Source organism: Peromyscus eremicus, chromosome 13, assembly GCF_949786415.1.
Source record: "Peromyscus eremicus chromosome 13, PerEre_H2_v1, whole genome shotgun sequence".
Taxonomy (NCBI): domain Eukaryota; kingdom Metazoa; phylum Chordata; class Mammalia; order Rodentia; family Cricetidae; genus Peromyscus; species Peromyscus eremicus.
Window position 1 is genome coordinate 54,766,272 of NC_081429.1, and position 22,098 is coordinate 54,788,369.

Consider the following 22,098-nt stretch of genomic DNA (forward strand, 5'->3'; position numbering starts at 1 on the left):
AAGGAATTCTGGTCTAAAGAAAGACTCAGGAGACAGGAGAACATTAAGAAGACAAAGAGCAAGATGAAGAAACACTGATTGGACAATAAAGAAAACTACAGAAGCATAAGAAGTGGAGCTAAGTTATGGAACCAACCTAATTGTCTAACAAGAGTAATGAGTGAAGAAAATGTGGTCTATATACACACGTGTGTGTGCACATGCATACACACACAATGAAAATTTTCAGTCATAGTGAACAGTTATGTGGTTTGCAGGAAATATAAGATGCAACTGGAGCCAAGCATGGTAAGCTAATCAAGCCAGTCTCAAAAAACAAATATCATATGGTTGTTCTTATATAGATACAAAAATTCATCTATATATATAAAACATGAAAGTAGGTGTGAAACTGTCTAGAATAGAGCCTTATGGGTGGTAAAAAGGGAGAGGGTATGAAAACATGGGCAAAATATGCTCAACGTGTATTATACACTTGTGTGAAAACATCTTCATGGAACACCATACATGTACAATGAAAATAACTAGTGTTACACTCAAAGAAAAGGAAGACCAAATTGTCTATTGGGCAAAATGTGACCTACACCTCACAGTGTAGTTAAGGTTTTATAAAAGTGTTTTACCTTATTTTAAAACTAGAAGCAAAAGAGAGACCCTGTTTCAAAAACATAAAATAAAAAATAGAAGTAAGAAAGGCACTTAGGTCAAATAAAAGATTTCACTATACAATATTTTAAAAATAATAATAGAGGATATATTATACAGAACAAAAGAATTTTTAAAACAATAAAATGATATTAGGAAAAAACATACTGGAACACATTTTTTCTGGATCCTGCCAGGTGAAGAGGTTAGTCGGTTGAAGTTGGGGGTTCTTCTCTTTCATCCTGTTCGAACTGGTATTGTACCTAAAGTGTTCAAGGGACCATAGTTCAACAGTGCTTCAAATGACTACCTTCTTTGTCTGCCCAGACTCACTCTGACCATCTTGAATTCCCCAGCTGTGGGCTGGCAGGTTTCCAGTCACTCCAGAGCTGGTCCATGGTGGCCTGTTTCCCGTGTGTGTTTGGGTTGTGGAGAAGTGGGCGAATCCCTGAGCTCTCCCTCTGGTTGGTTTCTGACCCTGGTGAGCATCGAACACCCTGTGGAGAGAGATCATCGCTTGGAGTGTCACACGCCAGGGCTCTGGAGTCCTTGGACCTGAAGTGAAAGTTTGCAGTGTTTGCCTAGTTCTAGCCACTGCTGGCTAAGGATTACAGTGTCTGCTGTGGTGATCTTGAAAGATAACAAGGAAGGCAGGGCCTAAACCAACCAGCTCTTCACTGCCACTGCCATCCCCTACGAGCTATGGCAGATTGACTCTTGGTTTTCTGACCAGTTGCTTCTTCTTCTGTGGCCCCCAAGGAAACTCCATCTTAAAAAAAAGTTTCCTCTCAAGATAGTACCTCACCACAGCCCTAGAAGACACAAGAAACCACCTGTCCACTACTGACTAGTTTTAGAGGAATTGCTATCTCACCAGAATCCTCTACTGGATTTGAGGCATTCAAGAACTATGGCCCATCCTACAGATAAGACTTCCAGTATGCATTCACCAAGGCACCTGGTTTACCTTTGGAATGAGGCTTCTGGCCCCTACCGCAAGAGCATGTGCTGCTCACTTTTCCTCTGGCCCCTTGGGGTTTCTGTTTTTTCAGGCTCTCTACCCATCCCTTTGTGGTTTCTGATACCCTTCTCTCTCTCCCTGCGGAATATGGTCTATTGTGTACTTCCTGAGTCTTACTTGCCATATTTTTTTTTTTAAAGATTTATTTATTTATTTTGTATACAGCATGTATGACCAGAAGAGGGCACCAGATCTCATTACAGATGGTTGTGAGCCACCATGTGGTTGCTGGGAATTGAACTCAGGACCTCTGGAAGAGCAGTCAGTGCTCTTAACCTCTGAGCCATCTCTCCAGCCCCTTACTTGCCATATTAAAGGACAGCTTCTGGTCTACCATCTTCCCCTGGAAGTCTCTCATTTAAATATTAATTATGGGGTTGGAGGGATGGCTCAGAGGTTAAGAGCACAGGCAGCTCTTCCAGAGGTCCCGAGTTCAGTTCCCAGCAACCACATGGTGGCTCACAACCATCTGTAATGAAATCTGGTGCTCCCTTCTGGCCTGCAGGCATACATGGAGGCAGAACACTATATGATGGGCACAGCTTCCTCAAACTGGAAATCATGAATACACACTTTGAAATAAAAATAATAATTTTTTTCATAATTTACATGTTAACTTGCCCATCCAAATTCTCTAAGATCAAAATAAATCCAGTGGTTTTTCTGACCTAATGCCACATAGTCTACTTTATATATTGGGTTTTTTTTTCAGCTCTGTAACTTACTAAGAATAATAAATTCATTTCTCTCTCCACTACCCCAGATCCATTTTAAAAGCTCTATTGTTATATAGTGGGATTATTATCTATTTCTTCAGTACTTCTCCACCTTCAGTTTCCATGCTTTTAATTCTGTATAAAATCAAGTTTAGTTTATTTAGACTTTGTGTTTCATTGGGGGCTTTTGCAGTACTGAAGACTGAGCCTAGAGCCTTATGCAGGTTAAGCGTGTGCTGTCCCACCAAGCTGTACTCCAGCCCCTTGAAGTTTTTTAACTACGCAGAGTTTGCATACCTGTAATCCCAGCCACTAGGGTCACAGAATTGCAAATTCAAGCCTATTTGGACTATATAATAAGACTCAATCTAAAAGTAACTGGTTAATTAATAAGAATAATGCACTCCCTTTTATCATTCTCATTAATTTAAACCCACATTCTTACCGAATTCTTTACTACTAACTATTCTCTAGTTTTCTGATGTTTGTTAACCTAAACTATATGTATTAAGAGTATAATAAAGCTACCTAGCACAGCTCCCTATTCTGTCTAGACACACTGAGCCAAGCAATCTCACACACATCAAACTATATTTATCTCGTATACCCAGTATAGCTAATAGGCTCTAAGTACTTAACTAGTGTGGATAGCTGTATTTATCACTAGATCGATTCATCTAACAAACACTTAACACCTAACAATGATGTCACAGTGAATAAGTAACATTGGGCAGTATTGAATGAGCTGGTAGTAATCATCTGCAAAGTTTGGTTTAGGAAACCAGATAAATTTCAAATTAAATCAAATTTAAAATCTATTTCCCCAGTTTCATCTAGCCACATCTCTAGTGCCAAATACTCATGTATACTAGTGGTTACTGTGTCTTACTGTGTAGAGATTGAATGTTTCCATTACCATAGACAATTTTATGGGACAGTGCTGCTCTGCAGAGATTGCAACAGATGGAAATACTCAGCCTTGATTCCTAAAACAAGGAGTTAGCCAAGGCCCATGGTGCCGAAAATGTAATGGCAACTAGGTTGTTTCTAGTGGCCTAACTACTCACTTTGGTTTGTTTGTTAGCTTAGAAGGACATTGTCTCAATTCTGGTGTCGGTAGAATTCGTCTCATTTGGGGTGAATTGCAGTCAGTAGGCCACTGAGACAGCAGTCGTTTCAAGCCTTTGCCTGGGCTGGGTATCCTCTCAGGCACCCAGTTAATCTTAACAGCATAGCAACAATCCCAGTGCAGTGGGGATATGTGGGGGTCCTCTAGCTCTTACACCTGTCCTGCCAGTCCAACTCAAGGAGTGCTTTTTGTATTAACAACCTTCTAGATAGCCTTCTGCAAGATGCTTCTACACTTTTTAAAATATGGTTTTTAATCCACCTCATATAAGTTACTATATACTCACTTGTAATCTGTGCTGACCTGGTCCTGATCTAGATAATGAACATTTACACCATGACGCTAGACAAAGGAGTGTCTAATGGAGATTGTAAGTTTTTGGAAAGCAAGGGGCAAGCAAGAGCTAGGTTCTCAATGTCTGCTCATTGCTAGCTTCTCACTCCCTAGCAAACTGATTTCCTAAGTACCACACTCTACAAGTCTTTAGTAACTGTTGATTATGTTCTGTACTCATCTACTCTGAATCCTTTTTCACTTCAGTCTTCCTGATCTATATTTTCTCTTTACTTAACAGACAGTGTGGAGCATTCATTATTAAGACAATTGGGCAGCTCTAGTCCAGCTCAACTGATTTCTTGTCCATTGATCCTTGTGTGACCAAGATCCAGCTTCAAGGAACCGGCTAGAAGCTGCCCGTTGTGAAACTTAGGGTTAGTTACTATCTCACCATACTTACTTATTCCATGATAAGCTGTCTGAGTTTGATGGAATTTGCTTTTACTGCTGTTTTACAAATTTTAATTAGGTAAATGTGGCATTTGGCTTTTTATGTATTAGTTTAATTGTAATAACACTTTCTACATGTTTTATCCATTCCATAAATAATAACTATACCAAGAATAGTGAGGTGTCTTTCATTTTCTCTACTTTGTGTTACTTCTTTTAATCCCAGAGTTTTCGACATTTTGTTTTCTATCTTTGATACTTAAACATTTTGGATAAGAGTCATGTCTAATCTAATAGAATTTTAATACTTCCAATAACATAAAGAATGTAGTAGTTGAATGGTTTCCATTTGTCAATTTGCTTTGCTGTGTTATCATTTACTATGCTTTGTCACATGTTTTTTATTTGTTACTACTACTCATTTAGTGTTGCTTCTGCCATGGTTGTCTGAGTTTAAATAATATTTAATACTTTGTAATAACATCTCCCAATACTAGAAATATCATCAACATGATCAATAGTCTTGCTTTTTTAGCTAATTAATTAAACTATATTAAATTTTGTCTCTAATGTTTTCAGATAAAAGTCTAACCTCATATATCATCATCCATTTGATACCAAAGTTTTTATATAATGTTGATCCACCTCATAGAATTTTTATAAAAGGACTCCCTTCTGACATTATCATATACTATTCCAGTATATTAGTGCTCTTAGAATGCTTTCCTCCTTTTCTCATCTTTACCAATATATACAATTACATATGATTAATTTTAGAAAGACAATTATCTTGATAAAACGTAAAATTATTTCTTACACCAAGAGAAAACTGTAGATTCTAGTTCCAGGGCCAACTTGCAGTATAAACTTGGAAAATGATGAAAAGGCTTCATTGTTTAAAAGACAGAGAACAAGTCATAGATTTCTAATCAGGAAAATTTCTGTAGTAGGACAAGAAGTCCCTCGTTTTATATGTTTCCTTGCAGTTCTTTCCCTGACTTGTTAACTTGAGAACAGAAGGAGAAAAGTCTAAAGATTGGCGTTACCCTAATAATTCACCCTTTCCTCCCCTATGCCAACCCCAGATGCATCCTATGCTCAGCAGTAGCAGCAGAAACAGAAGGACCAGATCCCAGACTTTTTCCCATGAGTCAAATAGGCGTTTTTCTTTGGAAACCATAATGAGTATGTTTGTCAGTCAATGGTTTCCTGAGAGTGGTAGGACCCCATGTCTTTATACTGGCATACGAACATCTCATGAACTAATTATTCTCCGTTTTAAAATTCAGTAGACGAGTAAGTCCCATAATGAAATTTCAAAAGATTTTCTTCTGTAATTTAGAAAATTATTAACCAGTGATGTTAGAAATCTTTTTAATAGCACTGTCCACGATAACAAAAAAGGTTACTGTTTGATTTTTAAAATGTTAAACATGATGCTAAACAAATCCTGGACTGTTAATAAAAATTAATGATGTATTATATTATTGGACAAAGAATTCTGATAATAATTCATACCCAGTGTGTTTCTTCTACAGTTATATAAATTATATGCATAAATACATATAAACATGTATATTATGTGTGTGCTCATATACATCATATACACATATAATTCATGTATACAGTTTTGAAGTTAGCTTTATTTTGAGAAATTAATAAAAACTTCAGAATTTACTGACAATTGAGTTATGGATAGTATCATTTGTCCTTCTTGGCTTAGCTGCCTCTAAAAATAGAATGAGAGAGCAAAAATTCTCCTTACACATTCTAAGTGAAGTCCATTTATTTGTTTCTATTTTTAGTATATCTTCAACCAACAATTTTTAAAGTAAGTTCTTACTTGTTTAGTGCCCATTTTGAAAAACCAATCTGAAGAAATCTCGTGAAATTCACTATATTAAGATGAAATGGATACTATAAACATAAGTGCATATATTCACATGACTTTTCAACTGGTTTTGCCAAAATCTCAGATACAGTCAAGATAGAAAATGGTATTCAAATTTTAAAACTTTATCTTGATTAGATGATTTCTTCAGATTGGAATGGAGTCACATGCAAAATTCTTTGTATATTTCCCAAAAATTGTACTTGGGTAATATCAAAATTCAAAATCAAAGGCCTGGAAAGAACATTCAGAAGACAGCAAATTCAACTTTGATTATCATATTTCAGTGTTCATTGCTACTATTATAAATTTCTAACTTCTAGATCTATACCTTTGACTAAAATTTATTCTGAAGTCTCCCTAGACGTAAAAGAGGCAAAAGAAGGCTGGAGAGGTTCTCAGTTAGGAAAGTGCTTGCCATGAAATCAGGAGGACCTGAGTTCAGTTCCCAGAAGTCATATAAGAAAGCTAGGCATTGTGACTCACACCATTAATCTCAGTGCTGGAAAGACAGAACAGTTCCCTGGGGCTCACTGGCCAATCAACACAGCCTAACCAGCAATTACCAAGTCATGTTAGAGACCCTATCTCAAAAACAAGGTACATGGCACCTGAGTTTGGCCTCCACACACAAATGCACATACCTTATTCCTGCACACTGACACACATGCACACACACACCAGATCTCTCTGCTTTTCCTCCTCCTCCGTTTTGTTGTTGAGAGAGATCACGACACGACGATGTTAGTACGTTTCTTCAATCCCAGCACTCAGGAGGCAGAGACAGGTGAATCTTGGAATTCAAGGCCTACCTGGTCTACACAGAGAGTTTCCAGGCCAGCCAGAGCTACACAGTGAGACCCCGTCTCAAAAGTGAAACCAAATAAAAATAATACTACCCCTCATGTTGGTGCCGTCTCTTGCACTCCTGTGTTCTCGTTGCTGCGCATGCGTTCTTAGAGGTGTGCTCTCAGCTTCCATCCTTCCCTGTTGAACTCCATCTTCTGATCCCTGTCTCCAGTGATTGCTGTTCACCGCACCTGCCGCGTGCTGTGACTGCTTCTGGGTATTGCAGATTTGTACTTTATTCATTCTGCTTATTTCTCTCAGCAGTCATGCTACTCAAGATTACTTACTTTATATTGCCAAGTTTGACATTTTTTGTTTCTCTCTGACATAATTTTACTTTTTTTTTTTTTTTTTTTTTTTTTTTGAGACAGGGTTTCTCTGTGTAGCTTTGCGCCTTTCCTGGAACTCACTTGGTAGCCCAAGCTGGCCTCGAACTCACAGAGATCCGCCTGGCTCTGCCTCCCAAGTGCTGGGATTAAAGGCATGCGCCACCACTGCCCGTCCTAATTTTACTTTCTACCTACTGGTCTCACGGTTATTTGTCTAGGTTCTGCAAATATGAAATAACAGACATAAATTTCCAAATAATAAGAGATTATATATTTCCAATTTGATTATTTTATGCATTCTGATTAACAAAGAGTAAACTAATATAATGCCAATAATAGTTCACTAAAAATACATAGTAGTAGATTGTGTAGTTAGACATTTTATGTAAGGCATCACTCACTAGTGAGCAATTACATAGTTACATATTTATTTTTTAAAACATGTAATCTGCAAATTTCTCGTCTGTTGGTCATATACTCATATGATGATGTACTTCTTAATAAACAGAAAGTACAATTTCATTATTTGGCAGTAATTTTCTTAAGGAAGCTAGTATTTTAACCACATTTTGATCAAAATGTGTACCTAATGAAGTAATTGTCATTTAGTATTTGAGATGGTCAATATTGGTTGTCAGCTTGACAGGATCTAGTAGAATCACAGAAGAGACCAGCCTCTGGGCATGGCTGTGAGCGATTTGAAGTGAGGAGGTTTACCCTAAATAGGATAACATCATTCCATGGACTGAGGGCCTAGACTGAATGGAAGGAAGAGCACTAGCTGAGCAGCGCTCATGAGTCTCTGCTTCCTGACTGTGAGGTGACCAGCTGCCTCGGGTTCCTGCCACCATGACCCCGCCCCCCAAAGTTTTCCTGTCCTAAATGTCTGTTGTCGGGTATTTTTGTCACAGCACTAATTAAAGTAATTGATAGAACCTTCTACTGATAAGTTGGGCCATTGCTGTGAAAACCTGACCCTGTGGTTGTTCAGCCTTTGGAATTGTCGGCAAGAGAAATGTGAAAGAATTTGAGGGAAAGTCCTAGAGTGCTGTCGAAGCAGCACTTAACAGACCAGTAGTTCTGGTAGGGATGAAAAGATGAGAATGTCAACTGAAGCAGGGACAGTAGACCAGGCTACAAGGTTCGAGGAGGAACAGAGACCCTTGGGCACTGAGCTAAGTCTACTGTGACAAAGGGTCTGACTGTATTCTGCCCTGTGTGAGAATGTAAGTGAGGCTGAATTTACAAGTAATGGACATTTCAAAGCAGGCTAGTGCTCATCCTATGGAATAGCTACTGCTCACTGCTTTTATCCGGGTCTACAGTGAAAAGGGGCAGGAAGATTTAAAAAAAAAAAAATGTTGCTGTTTGGGGAGGAAGAAGTCATGAGCAAGTTTTCAATCACAGACAAGACAGTTATTGCCTTAATTATTAAAGAGAGAGCTCCAACAGAGAAATCTGTGCATGGGAACAACAGGAGAAGGACCCTGAGGGCAGGACCACACCCATGGAAGGGTCCATTTTGTCAAGATGCAAATTCACTTCAAAGGAGAAAGCCTAAATTCAGAATGCCACTGAAGGGGTTCCCTAGAAAAACAAAAACACTCACCAACAAAAATGTTTCTCCAGGGTTAGCACACAAAGGCCCATGCTACTGTGGACCAGGAGGCACCAGGTTTCACCCCAAGGTGACAGTAGAACTTAGCAGCGACATCTGTGTGGTACTGGCTTTGCAGGCGTGAAAGACACAAAATTGAGGGCGTCGCAGAGCTTTGTTCCATGATTCCAGAGAGCCACTGAGCCAGGCAGTGTGTATCAGTGCTGGAGTCCCCGCAAAGAGACCCTGAGAGGCCACTGCATGAAGCTGGGAAGGTGAAGCCTGAGTTGCATTGGAGACTCCAGGATGTTGGCGATGTCAGGACCATGGGACAGCTGATGAGTAGAGCTGAAGGCACAGAACAGAGCCTGCTTAAAAAGGCTGCAGTGCCACAGCTAACAGAACAGGGAGGTGCAGCTACCTTAAGCCCTTTGGAGCCCAGGTGATTTCACGGAGAGCACCATCCCTGACGTGGGACTTGAGAATTCAGTGCCTAACCCTACTGGATTGCAGTCTTACTTTGCTCCAATCTTTCCTTCATATTCTCCCATTCCTCCATTCTGGAATGGGAATGTTCTATACTGTTGTATATTGAAAGTATATAACTTACTTTTTTCTCCTTTTAATTTAATTTTTTAGAGAATTTCATATGTAAGTACTGTGGTTACATCATATCTACCTCTACCTACCTACCTACCTCTCTTCCCTCCCCTCCCCTCCCCTCCCCTCTCCTCCCCTCCCCCCTCCTCCCCTCTCCTCCTCTCTCTCTCTCTCCCTCTCCCCCTCCCCCTCCCCCGCCCCCTCTCCCTCTCCCTCTCCAACACCTCCAGCGTTCTCCAAGTCCCTCTCAAATTCTTGACCTTGAATGTTACTGTTTTAGACACACACAGGCACACGGTTTTATGTAAGTATGACTTGCTAAGCCTAGTTAGTGTTGCTCATATGTCTATGTTAGACTCACCACTGGGATTGGGTAACCAGTTAGGGGCCTTCTCCCTAAAGAAGACTGATTCTCCTCTCTCTGCAGCCATTGATTCCTGTAGTCTTTGTGTGTGGTGGAACCTGATGAGATCTCCTCCATCCATGTTGAGATGTCAGCTAATGTTGTCACTGTTCAGATCATTTTTTTTTGTTTTTGTTTTTGTTTTGTTTTTTTGGTTTTTGGTTTTTCGAGACAGGGTTTCTCTGTGTAGCTTTGTGCCTTTCCTGGGACTCACTTGGTAGCCCAGGCTGGCCTCGAACTCACAGAGATCCGCCTGGCTCTGCCTCCTGAGTGCTGGGATTAAAGGCGTGCACCACCACCGCCCGGCTTGTTCAGATCATTTCTAAGCAGCCATGTTGTTGAGGTGCCATGGGTGCACCGTCCCTGTCATACCTTGAAAACAATCTTACAGCCAAAAGACATCCTGGTTCCCTGGCTTTTAAGATCTTTCTCCACCCTCTTCTGCAATATTCACTGTCAATCTTCATTACACTGATAGGAAGCTACTGTTGTAACTAAGTCTTAAAGATCGGATGAAATTAGAAAGCATATGATAGTTAATTACTGTTTCAAAAAACTATCCTGATTTCCTTAAGATTTCATAGATTTTAATTCTAGATAATGTGATGAAGACATTTTGACATTTGCATTTATGAAATTTGGGGATATCATAATCTGAGTCGCCTTAGTACTTTCTCTGTTGGGTAGGACCTGTTGTCTTTGCAGTAATCATGGCTCACAGTGGTGAATCCCAGACGTCATTTTGGATAATCACTTGTGTCATTCTGTTGCGTTGTTGTTACTGGTTTTGGGTTTTCAAGACAGGGTTTCTCTGTGTAACCCTGATTGTTCTGCAGCTCACTCCGTAGACCAAGCTGGACTGGTACTCAGAGATCCACCTACCCTCAAGTGCTAGGATTAAAGCCATGCGCCCCCACTGCCTCCAGCTCATTCCCGGTTTTTTTCTGATCCAGTTGGATAATCTAGATTGTCTCTGAAATGCCTGGGTAATTACAAGTTTCTTTTATCACTCTTACACAGCTGTTTCTGTATATACATATATAAAATAGGGTAATAGAAAATGTATGTTGATTAGAACTATCATTCTGATATTAATAATACCATTATTAATAAGCAATGTGCATTAGAGAGTCTATAACCAAGTATTGGTTTATAGACAGAATACAAGCCTAGAGACAGTCTCAGTTTTAACAGGTGGGTTTTGGAGATTTCATTTCACACATCACCCTGTTCCTTTGTTGAAAGTATCAAGCAACTGATAAATCACCTCAGATTTTGTAGACCTGAGTTTGTGGATCTATTTCTAACTGAAGGAAACTGACCAAAATCTGATTTGTACAATACAGAATTTAATTCCTTGTTAATATTTAGTTCTTTCCACATAAAATATTTAACTTAGGACTTAACTACGTAACTAAAGTTACTATATTTCTGTCCGTATTGATGGGGGTGTTGTATTTTAAAAATGGCAGGTGACACTTTGGTGGGTTGGAGGCGTGGGGGGGGGGGGGGGGGGGGTTGCCATGCAGACAGCCGTCACACGGAGAGTTTTATTGGAGCGGGGAGGAAGAGAAAGGAGCTGAGGAGAGAAGAGGAAGGAAAAAGAAGAGAAAAGGAGACAGGAAAGGAGGAACAGAGGAGGTGCAGGGGCAACCTCATGGGAATAGAGAGAGAGAAAGCGGGCAGGGCCCCGCCCTTTTATGTCATGTGCTCATTGCTATGCGCGGAGAGACCACGTAGCAATGAGCACATGACATTGTCAGGACCCTGAGTGGGCTAAGGTATTGCCTGCATATTGGCCAGGTCCCCAAGGGACGGGTCTGAATGCTAACAAGGGGCAGTTAAGATAGGGTCTCAAGTAGCCCAGACAGGTCACCACCTTGCTATTTAGCTGCAACTGACCTTGAACTCTTGACCCTTCTGCCCCCAGCTCTAGAAGGCTGGGATTATAGGCATGCACCACCACCCTGGCCTTCATCGCAATGGCTGTTTCTACAAATAACAGTGGAGAGTTGAAATAGTCTCTTCCTCACCTCAGTGCAGTGTGATTCATTCCATTTTCTGAGCATGCCATCAGGAAAAAGGAAGAAATGCTGAAGAGAATACACTGTTTGGGTTTTTGACAAGACTTTGGAAATTAAAAACTTCTTCTAGAGAAGTTAACTCAAAAAAATAAAAAAATAAAAGGGGAAGGGTGTAGAGTTGAGTGGGTAGATAGGATCTTGGAGAGTTGGGGGCCAGGAAAAGAGTGATCAGAATATATTGTATGAAAAAAATTTCAATTAAAAAAAGATAACCCTTAAAAACTAATGATAATAAAAATACTTAAACTCTGAACTTATAATAAAACTTAGACCATACAACCCACTTACTTTATTCATTTGCTTCTTAAATATTACCTTTTAAATCACATTTGCTTAAGTTGAGTAGAACCATTACCGAGAATTACTGTCCTCTAAATTATTGGAAGAAATGTCCCAAGTTTTTCCTAAAGAACATTGTCATATGCATCTTCCAGTTGGTCTTTTTTTGTTACGAATCCTTCGAACCAAAGGCCTTTATGTATTCTAGGAGAGTGTAACCGACAGTACAGTGTTTCTGTCCTGTCAGAAGAATCTTTCCTTTATTTGCTAAGTACTTTGCTCTATTTTGAAGTAAAACAAACTTGTGATTAAAATCTGTCTACATAGGGTCATGTGTGTCACTTTAACTGTTGCCTCAGAAGTGACACCATGCTTAGGGACTTGTCAAGTTTTATTATAATTAGGGATCTTTGAGCTATCATTATGTGATCTCAGAAGCAATCCTTGCGTCCTCCTGAGGCTTGCTCTGCCTTCGTTGACGAGCAGCAGATGTGACTTGATTTTCATTCTCTTCATAGACATCAAAACCAGGGCTTGGAGAGGCGGTTCGGCAGCCAGGGCACATACTGCTCTTGTAGAGGACCCAGGTTTTGTTCCCAGCACCGTATCAGGAAGCCCACACTGTAAGTCCAGCTCCAGGAAGTCTGATGTCCTCTCTGGCTTTGTGGACACTGTGTGCACATGGTGCTTATAAAGACAAGCAAGGACACATGTAGACATACATAGATAAATAAAAATAATTTTTATTTTATGTGTATGGGTATTTTGACTACATATATATTTGTGTACCACACGTCTGCCTTGTGCCTGTGGAGGCCAAAAGAGGGCATTGGGTCTCCTAGACTGTAGTTACACACAGTTGAGTACTGCCCTGAGGGTGCTGGGATTGAACCTGGGTCCTCTGGAAGAACAGTCTGTGCTCTTAACTGCTGAACCCCCTCTCCAGCCTCAAAAGGAAGTAGGTTTTAAAACAAAGAAATCACAACCATTGACCTATGGACAGGATCTTGTGAGTCCTGCTTTCACATCCACTCCTTGTGACCGTAGCTTGGCCATCCCTGGTCCAAAGGTTTGTCTTCATTTTACTGAGGGTTTTGATTAGATTTTTGTGTTGAAACAGCCTCATGTAGCCTAAGCTGACCCTGAACATAGCTAAGGTTGACCTTTGAACTTCTAATCCTCCCCTCTGTCTTCTGAATGCTGGAATTACAGTTGGGTACCACCATACCCAAGTTCATGTGATGCTGGGGATCAAACCCATGGTTTCATACAGGAAAGGGAGCGCCAAAAAATTAACTAAAATTGTCTAATTTTTTAATTTTTCATATTAATAAACTTAAATCATCATTCAGAAACCACTTCTCAAAAATGAAGATCTAGAAGTGCTGTTGATATGACCTCAACTCTTTCATGGAAACTGAAATTTTATTATATGAGCATATAACTACATGGGCTTTCTGTATCCATAGGTTTATGTAGCTTAAGTTTTCCTGCCTGGCCCACAGTCAGGGCAAATCTCTCTCACCTGCCAGTCCCACAGCCTCTCAGACCCGACCAAGTAAACACAGAGACTTATGTTGCTTTCAAACTGTATGGCCGTGGCAGGCTTCCTGCTAACTGTTCCTATAGCTTAAATCAATCCATTTCCTTTAATCTATACCTTGCCACATGGCTCGTGGCTTACCGGCATCTTCACAAGCTGTTTCTCATCGTGGCGGCTGGCAGTGTCTCTCTGACTCAGCCTTCCACTTCCCAGCTTTATTCTCCTCCTTGCCCCGCCTATACTTCCTGCCTAGCCAACGGCCAATCAGTGTTTTATTGATTAATTAGCAACACATTTGCTAAGGTTTTAACCTTAACAAAGTAAAATTACATATAATTTGGGAATTTGGGCGTAGCTTCTCTTACTACTTCCTGCTGGAAGGGGCGCTGTATCTTATAGGAAAACAAAGAAAATTTTAGAATTATGGAATAGTCCATGAGGCTGTATCGTCTGAGCCAGTTGCCTTGAATCCAAGTTCATGTGATGCTGGGGATCAAACCCATGGTTTCATACAGGAAAGGGAGCACCAAAAAAATAACTAAAATTGTCTAATTTTTTAATTTTTCATATTAATAAACTTAAATCATCATTCAGAAACCACTTCTCAAAAATGAAGATCTAGAAGTGCTGTTGATATGACCTCAACTCTTTCATGGAAACTGAAATTTTATTATATGAGCATATTACAAACTACATGGGCTTTCTGTATCCATGGGTTTATATGTGCAGATTCAATCAACTGTAAATCAAAAGTATTTTAATTGTACCTGTACTGGACATGATGCTTTTTTCTTGATATTCCATAAACAATACCATATTATAATTATTTATATAATATTTACATTGTATTAAGTATTATAAGTAATCTAGAGATGGTTTAAGTATATGAGATGTGTGCAAATTACATGGAAATACTATGACTTTTTATATAAGGGATTTGAATAGTAACCAGTTGGTTTACTTGTAGGGGTTCTGAAACCAATCCTTATGAATTCTGGGAGAGGACTAGAAATGTGACATTAAACTCCAAAGCCATAATCTGAATGAAAGCGATTGAACCCACAGGTTAGACTTAGGCTTCCTATGACTTAATTCGTTATTTCCATTCTAACCAATGATACAGTGCTGTTTAAACTAACTGAATTATGTTTAGAGGAAAGCCTTTTTCCCTGTTATAAACCTGAAATTACAGAATCATATCATGTAAGAACTCATGAATCTTAGAAATCCTAGTGTATTTTATTATACATGACAGAACACTATGAAATAGTCTTATGGTACCAGGATTTGTTTTTAGAAGGCAAAACGTTTTACTTCTACAGAAGGGTGAGTAGCAAGCAGGCACACCTAGCAGAATTTTGTTCAGATAATATAATATAATATAATATAATATAATATAATATAATATAATATAATATAATATAATATAATATATTCTCATGGTTCCCCTTCCCTAAGTCCTCCCAGATTTCTCCACCTCGCCACCCTCACAAATCCACATCCTTTCCTGCTCTTTCTCAGTAGAAACCAAACAAGTTAGATGAAATCCTACAAACCTGAATAGGACAAAACAAAACAAAGGGAAAACAAAGAGCCAAAGAAAAAACACAAGAAACAGATATAGACACAGAGACACACACATTGGCAAATACAGAAATCCCTAAAAACACAAAATCAGAAATTATATATAAGCAAAAGTCCTGTAAGGTTGAGGGCGAGGGGGGTTGACCAGACAAAGCAGTTTGAGACAAACATCCCTCCAGAAATACTATTGAGTTCATAACCGCTCTGGTCTTACACTTTTCTGCCTCCTCTTTTGCAGAGTTCCCTGAGCACTAAGGGGAGGGGTGTGATCTCATTCAGGCTGAGTGTTCCAGCACCTCACACTCTACACATTTGTCTGGCCGTGGATTCCTGTATTTGTTCCCATTTACTACAGGAGGAAGCTCCTCTGATGATGGCTGAGCAAGGCACTGATCTCTGAGGATAGAAGAATGTTGTTAGGAGGCATTTTGTTGATAAGTTCCTTTAACAGAACAGTAGCGTTTGGTTTGCCCCTAGGTCTCCGGCCTATCTCATCTCAGGGTCTTGGCCACTTGAGCAGTGTTGGGGATGAGTTCCATCTCATGGAGTGGGCCTTACCTCCAAGCAGGTGTTGGGCGCTTAGTCCACGAGCTTTGCACCACTACTGCAGTATCACAACTGCATGGAGGCCAGCCATAGTAGATGAGATGTTCTGCAGCTGCGTTGGTCTTCACCTTTCCCCTTTGGTGGCTGCAGAGTGCCTTCCAGTACCCTGAACACTAGTCAGCAGGGATGAAGGCTCTGTGTAGGCACCAGCTTGACCCCTCCATGTTCAGTGGGTTGTGTGGGTGTTGTCTTCAGCAATAGGTAGGGCCTTCCTTGCTGTCAGTTTGTGGAAGCAACCAATAGCCTTAGCAATAGACTGGGTTGTTTGGTTTGGCCAACAAATCGATTAGATGTAACCCAGTCCCAGAACTGGAGTGTTTATTTGGCAGCAAAAGATGTCCAGTTGAGGCTCTGTCTCCCTCATTACTTGGCAATTTCATTTAGATCCCTTCATATGTTTATGGAAGCTTCTACTGTCTTATTTCCATACAATCCCTCAAATTGTCCTTCATTTGAGCTGTCCTCCCCGAATCCCCTCCCTCATCCCCCTCTTCCTTCTTCCTCCTCGTTTGATCCTCCCACTCCAGTCCCTCCACATCCATCCATAACTGTTCCATTCTGTTAGCCCCTTCCTAGGGTAACGCAGTCCTCCCCACAGTCCCTTACCCTAACCTCTAGGATTATATGGATTGTAGCCTGCTTATCCAAGACTTAACAACTAACATCCACATATAAGTGAATATATACCTACTTATCTTTTGGGTTTGGGTTACCTCACTCAGGATGATTTTTTCCTAGCTCCATCTACTTACCTTTGAATTGATTGTATTATTTTACTTTTTTTTTTCTTTTTTCAAAACAGGATTTCTCTGTGTAGCTCTGGATGTCCTGGAAAGTAGACCAGAGGAACTAGAATCGGAGATCCGCCTGCCTCTGCTTCCCAAGTTCTGGGATTAAAGGCATGCGCCACCACACCCAGCTGATTTCCCTTTTTTAACGACTGAGTAATATTCCATTGTGTAACTATACCATTATTCTCTTTGTCCATTCATTTGCTGACTGACATATAGGCTGTTTCCAATTTCTGACTATTATGAATAGAGTAATGAATGAACATGATTGACCAAGTATCTCTGTAGTAGGATGTAGAGCCCTTTGCCCGTTAAAAAGTCTTTTTTTTTGTTTGTTTGTTTGTTTGTTTTTCAAAAAAAATAGTCATTTAAAGTATTATGCAAGTCATCATTCTAGGAAATACAAGAAACATATGGTAAGAAGAAAGGGCTTCTAGGGTATCCCAGAAATCTTTTGGCCATCAGACAGCAAAAGAGAGCTATAGCTTGGGCCATCCACTCTCTTGAGACCATAACACATCTCAAAATATTTTTAAACAAAATCCACTACCAAAACATTTTTCCATCTTCCTCTCCATTCTTCTTGCTAATCTCTACAGTGCAGGCGTTCATCAGTCTTTGTGTATGATTCCTCATTTGGTCTTACTATCTCAGTTCCTCCACTAACTACAGCCCCAGCTCTGCTAGCTGGGGACAGTTCTTCAAGCCTGGTTTTGTTACATCCTAGTGATAAGTACTAGACTCAAACCATTTTTATGTAGATAAAATTTGATCTAATTAATTTTCTTACTATTTTTAATTATGTATATTTGTGTGTGTGTGTGTGTGTGTGTGTGTGTGTGTGTGTGTGTGTGTGTGGTTATGTGTATGTGAGTGCAAGTACCTACAGAGGCCAGAGCTGCCGGATACCCCTGGAGCTGGATATGCAGGTGGTTGTGGGCCACCTAATGTGGGTGCTGGGAATCAAACTCATGTCCTCTGGAAGAGCAGTACTTGGCTTCTAACCACTGAGCCATCTCTCCAGCCCCAAATTTAATCTAATTCTAAGGTAAAAGTCACTATCAAAATTGTTTTATGGTCTCCTGAACTCAAAAATTTGTAAAAAGTGCCTGACCTAATATAGCCTAATGTCAATGGAGTAAATTTTCTCATAATACTAATTTTTGATAAACTTTCTTTAGCTTATTATTACAATACATTGTTACATTCTTTTCAAGCTGGAAGACTATTTTGTAATGTCACAAAGTACCATAAGTGCTATTAATAAACTATACTTGCACATTAAATCTGGAAGCCTCCAGATCTGTTATTGTACTTTACAAACGACTCACTGTTTTCTGAATTTCTCCTCACAGTTACTTGCTCTAGCACTGCTGGTTCGTTCTTTATTGGTAGATATGCTCAGAGCTCTAGTAGAACAGTAGAGTGCTCTCTGTGCCCATATCATGTTACTTGAAACTACATTGTAAAATTTCCCTTTGGACAAACTTTGCTTTTTAATCTTAGAAATTTTATTCATATCCCTTAACTGTATGTAAGATGCTAGTTAAATTTTTAGAAGAACTACTAAAATATTTTTATAGTCAGATATAGTTGATTTGGTCTAGGTCCTACTTCAGAAGTTTCGGCACAGACACTGCCTCCTTGATGACTTTATTCCTTAATTACAATATTGAACTCCAGTCATTTAAAGTAGACAGAACCATTGATGAGATTTCTAGGCAACAGGATTTGCCTCCCCCCAGATGCTCTAAAGTAGGCATTTAGTTATTATAGATACCTTAGTAAAATTCCCTGTTTTCAGTGTCTTAAGCAGGGAACTATCTCTAGCAATCTTTATATTTTGCTGTAGATCAAATAAAAGTCACTTGTTAGCTTAACAGTAAGAATGTTTACTTATTAACATTTACTATATTAATAATCTGTTGATTTTTCTCTGGCTAGTGCTTTCTTGTCCATAAGGTCTAATTCTAATCTTATATATCATAAGCACATAATTTTTGTAAAAATAAAAATAAACTTAACCAAAGTTTAGAGATGACCCAAAGAAAGCATAACATAATTTAGAAATCTCACTGAATATGGGATTTCTTTATACCATGGGATGCCTCCCTGTCTAGCAGATTAGAATTAGCCTACTCTTCATATGAGGCATTTCCTGAAGAACCCTTTCCTCAGAATCCAGACCCAGGGCTCAGTGGTAGAGCAGGCTTGACTAGCACACACAAGGCTTGGGTTAGATCCCCGGTGCTCTCTGACCACACATCCAGACACAGTTAATCTTATTTTTTAAATTTTTCCCTTAAGTCATTATAAAAATGAGAGCCATTGAAAGTGCATTAAGACCCTAACTCTGTTTAAATCTCTCAATAGGAGCCAAGGTTACATTCTGTGAGAAGAAGCTTTTCTCATCCTTCACCTGTGGCTTTGAACCCTCGATATTCTCGAAGCCCACACTTCCATCCTAGAAAAGAGTTCAGAGCAGAGGATTCAGTTTCCACTCCACCTTCCTGTACTGACTTTGTTAAGTAGACTCTTGGGTAACTGTCTTGTCCAGAAATAGAAAATAACTAGCCCTGCTTGTGGTCTAGTAACAAATGAGGTTTGGGGATATGCTTAAGGTTAATGTTTTTGCTTTTTTTTAAAATTTTTAAAATCTTAGTAGCCAGAACATGGGAGATGCAGAATTCAATCATGGTTTCCTTTATTAACTCAGACACGTAAGTGAGACAGAGTTACAAGCCCTAGCACGCGAGACCACAACAGTCTTAGCAGCACGATCAGATCATCATACATAACCACTTACAGACACCTTTGATGGCTGGGTTTTCAGTCTCATTCCAGAAGTTTCATACTTGTAAACAAATCCATAGCATAGATAAAAAATACTTAGCAACAGACCATTTTTTTGTAATGTTGTATAACTTTTAAAAACTCCATCTTGTTAGGAGATGATGCATAAATTCTAGTTTTCACATTATTTTGGTTTTACTACATTTGTGTTTGTATTTTAGCTATATTAAGTGGTTATGATAAAAAACATTTCAAACTCTACTTACATTACAAATTTTATACATGTTGATATAAAAATAATTTGTGTATTATAAAATATAAAATATCCATTAATCTGTCATATTATGACCACTTATTGTATAGTGGTTACTATGACCAAAGTGACACTATCCTTCAATGTTCTTAAAGATTATCTATTTCTCGCCCTCTTCTGTCATTCCTACAAGAAGTACAATTGTTCATAGGGCATAGCACCTTAGGGAATATAAGTATTCATAATTACATCATGTCAGACTTGATACTGTCAGGATTTTTATCTTTCATTCACTCGGTTCTTTGTGAGGTTTATAGGCTGTTAAAACATTAGAATTTACCCATAACACAATTTTATTTCCAAATACAAAGAAGCTATGATTGCCTGCTGTTATGGAATGAGAGAAGTTTCTAAAATTAAAAAAATATGCCACAATAATTAAAATTTTTAAATTAAAAATTACTATCTTTTAAGTCAGTGCTTTCTGTTTACCAAATGTAACTTCTGTTTTAAAAAAAATTATTCCTTTGATAGAAGCTTGGATTAGCAAAACAATAAGGTTATATAAATCAACAATATTTCAATTGACTACATGGAAATTTACTTTAGAACTTAATGAAAGTTGATAGCACAATATTTCTAGGAAATACTAGAATTTCAGTATTTTAAATTTACACCTACTCCAAGATTTAATACTGTCTTGTACTTCTGCTGGGAAAGAGTAAGAATTATAAAAAGTTCTTATAATATCAGAAAGGCAATACCCAATAATAACTTGAATAACTTTTTTATTCTGTCTCATAAAGGATGATGAATATACTCAGGGATGTACATATATATTTGGGGTATGTAATCTTAATATTTCTGGGCTAAAATACATGTCTAGGAATAAGATGTAATAGTATTGTTTAGTAGATAGTATCTTCATACATCCTAAGGCTTTCCATCTTTTATTAAGACTATTTCCTTTTGCTAGTGTTACTTTGAAAGTAACATGCTATATGTATTGTTACCAGTGCCCTAGCCAAAATATCATGAAACAATATATTTGATACTCAACTTACCTGTTTTCAGTATATACTTTAATCCCACATTTATTATTCAGGCTTATTCAGTGAATAACAGGCGTTTTTCTAAAACCTTTATAAATTCCAAGAGTCTAAGAGTAATTGTATTTTGCATTAAAAAAAAAACTGAAAGCGAAATGTTTTTGTTAACCAGTTTAGTTCAGGCAATTATGCTCTCTCCTAAAATACACTCTACTTCCACATTATCTTAATTCTGTAAAGATTATATATTATATTTCTCTCTGTAGACTGTAAAGTATAAAATGGAGATAACTTGAAAATATCAAAAGGTATTACTCTGTTTAAGCTGTTATACCTTGCTCTTATTTTACAAAAGTAATTTTAACAACTCTAAACCGTCAGTGTTGAAGCTTTCCATTTTCAAGCTCTTTTTCTTAGCCATCCCACGTCAGCCTCACCCTTGGTTTCAGGTAGTTCTGAAACAGCCACTAACAGTGTCTAAAGGAAACGTCTAGTCAGCATAAAAAGTGTTGCCAAAGGACTTCCTCTTCCTTTGCTCTTTGGGGGCTAGCAGAATAACAATTGAGATTAGAGTAATATCATGTATTCCTTGCTAATCATAATTAGGATCTTTGTTTTCAGCACCAGAAGAAACAAAGCTACACTATATACTCCCATAATATTTCTAACAACATGTAAAAGAACACAGATAGATTTTTTAAAGATATGCAAAAATTTCTCTCTTTTGTAAAAAGCCAAATGCTGATTAGTAAAGTTAGTAGTAGTACTTCTGCTTAGACTGTGAAAACTGCTGTTAATTAAAATAACACTTACTATCCTGATGTTAAAAAGAAAAATGAAAATAAACTCAGCAAAAATCCCATGTACACAGGTGTTTAAGCCCATGTCCTGACTACATATATAATCTTTACAGAATTTGTTTTAAACAGTTGAGCTAAGACATGCATAGCTTTACATACTGAATATTTAAACATCTACCTCAACAAACTTAGCAATGATGGTTTTCAGTAACTTTGTTCAGCCTGACTAGCCCCCCTCATTACTTGGTTTTAAGTAGCGAGTTTTCACTATTACTCCTGTATGTCTAGCTGAAATCACAGTGGTTTCCTAATATATTACACTGAGCTACAGAGCTATATGTTTACACAGTCTGTTTATGTCAGAGCTAATAGCTCTTTATATAATCTCCATGATTACAGAACAAGTGTGT

The 22,098-nt window shown here is 38.6% G+C and overlaps 1 protein-coding gene across 6 annotated transcripts in view; it reads left to right on the plus strand.

Annotated features, from left to right (window-relative positions):
- Positions 1-21,127, plus strand: part of Boll (boule homolog, RNA binding protein) — a 90,013-nt gene extending 68,886 nt beyond the window's left edge. For 2 of the 6 annotated variants that reach the window (XM_059278200.1, XM_059278199.1), the window contains exon 11: positions 19,167-21,127. In XM_059278200.1, the coding sequence (XP_059134183.1) occupies positions 19,167-19,325 (159 nt within the window). In that variant the 3' untranslated portion in view covers positions 19,326-21,127. Of the gene's footprint in view, positions 1-4,085; positions 4,412-16,804; positions 18,080-19,166 lie in introns of those variants that run through there. The other 4 variants (XR_009382552.1, XR_009382553.1, XM_059278202.1 and 1 more) reach the window with 4 other exon arrangements.
- Positions 21,128-22,098: the final 971 nt, after the last annotated feature.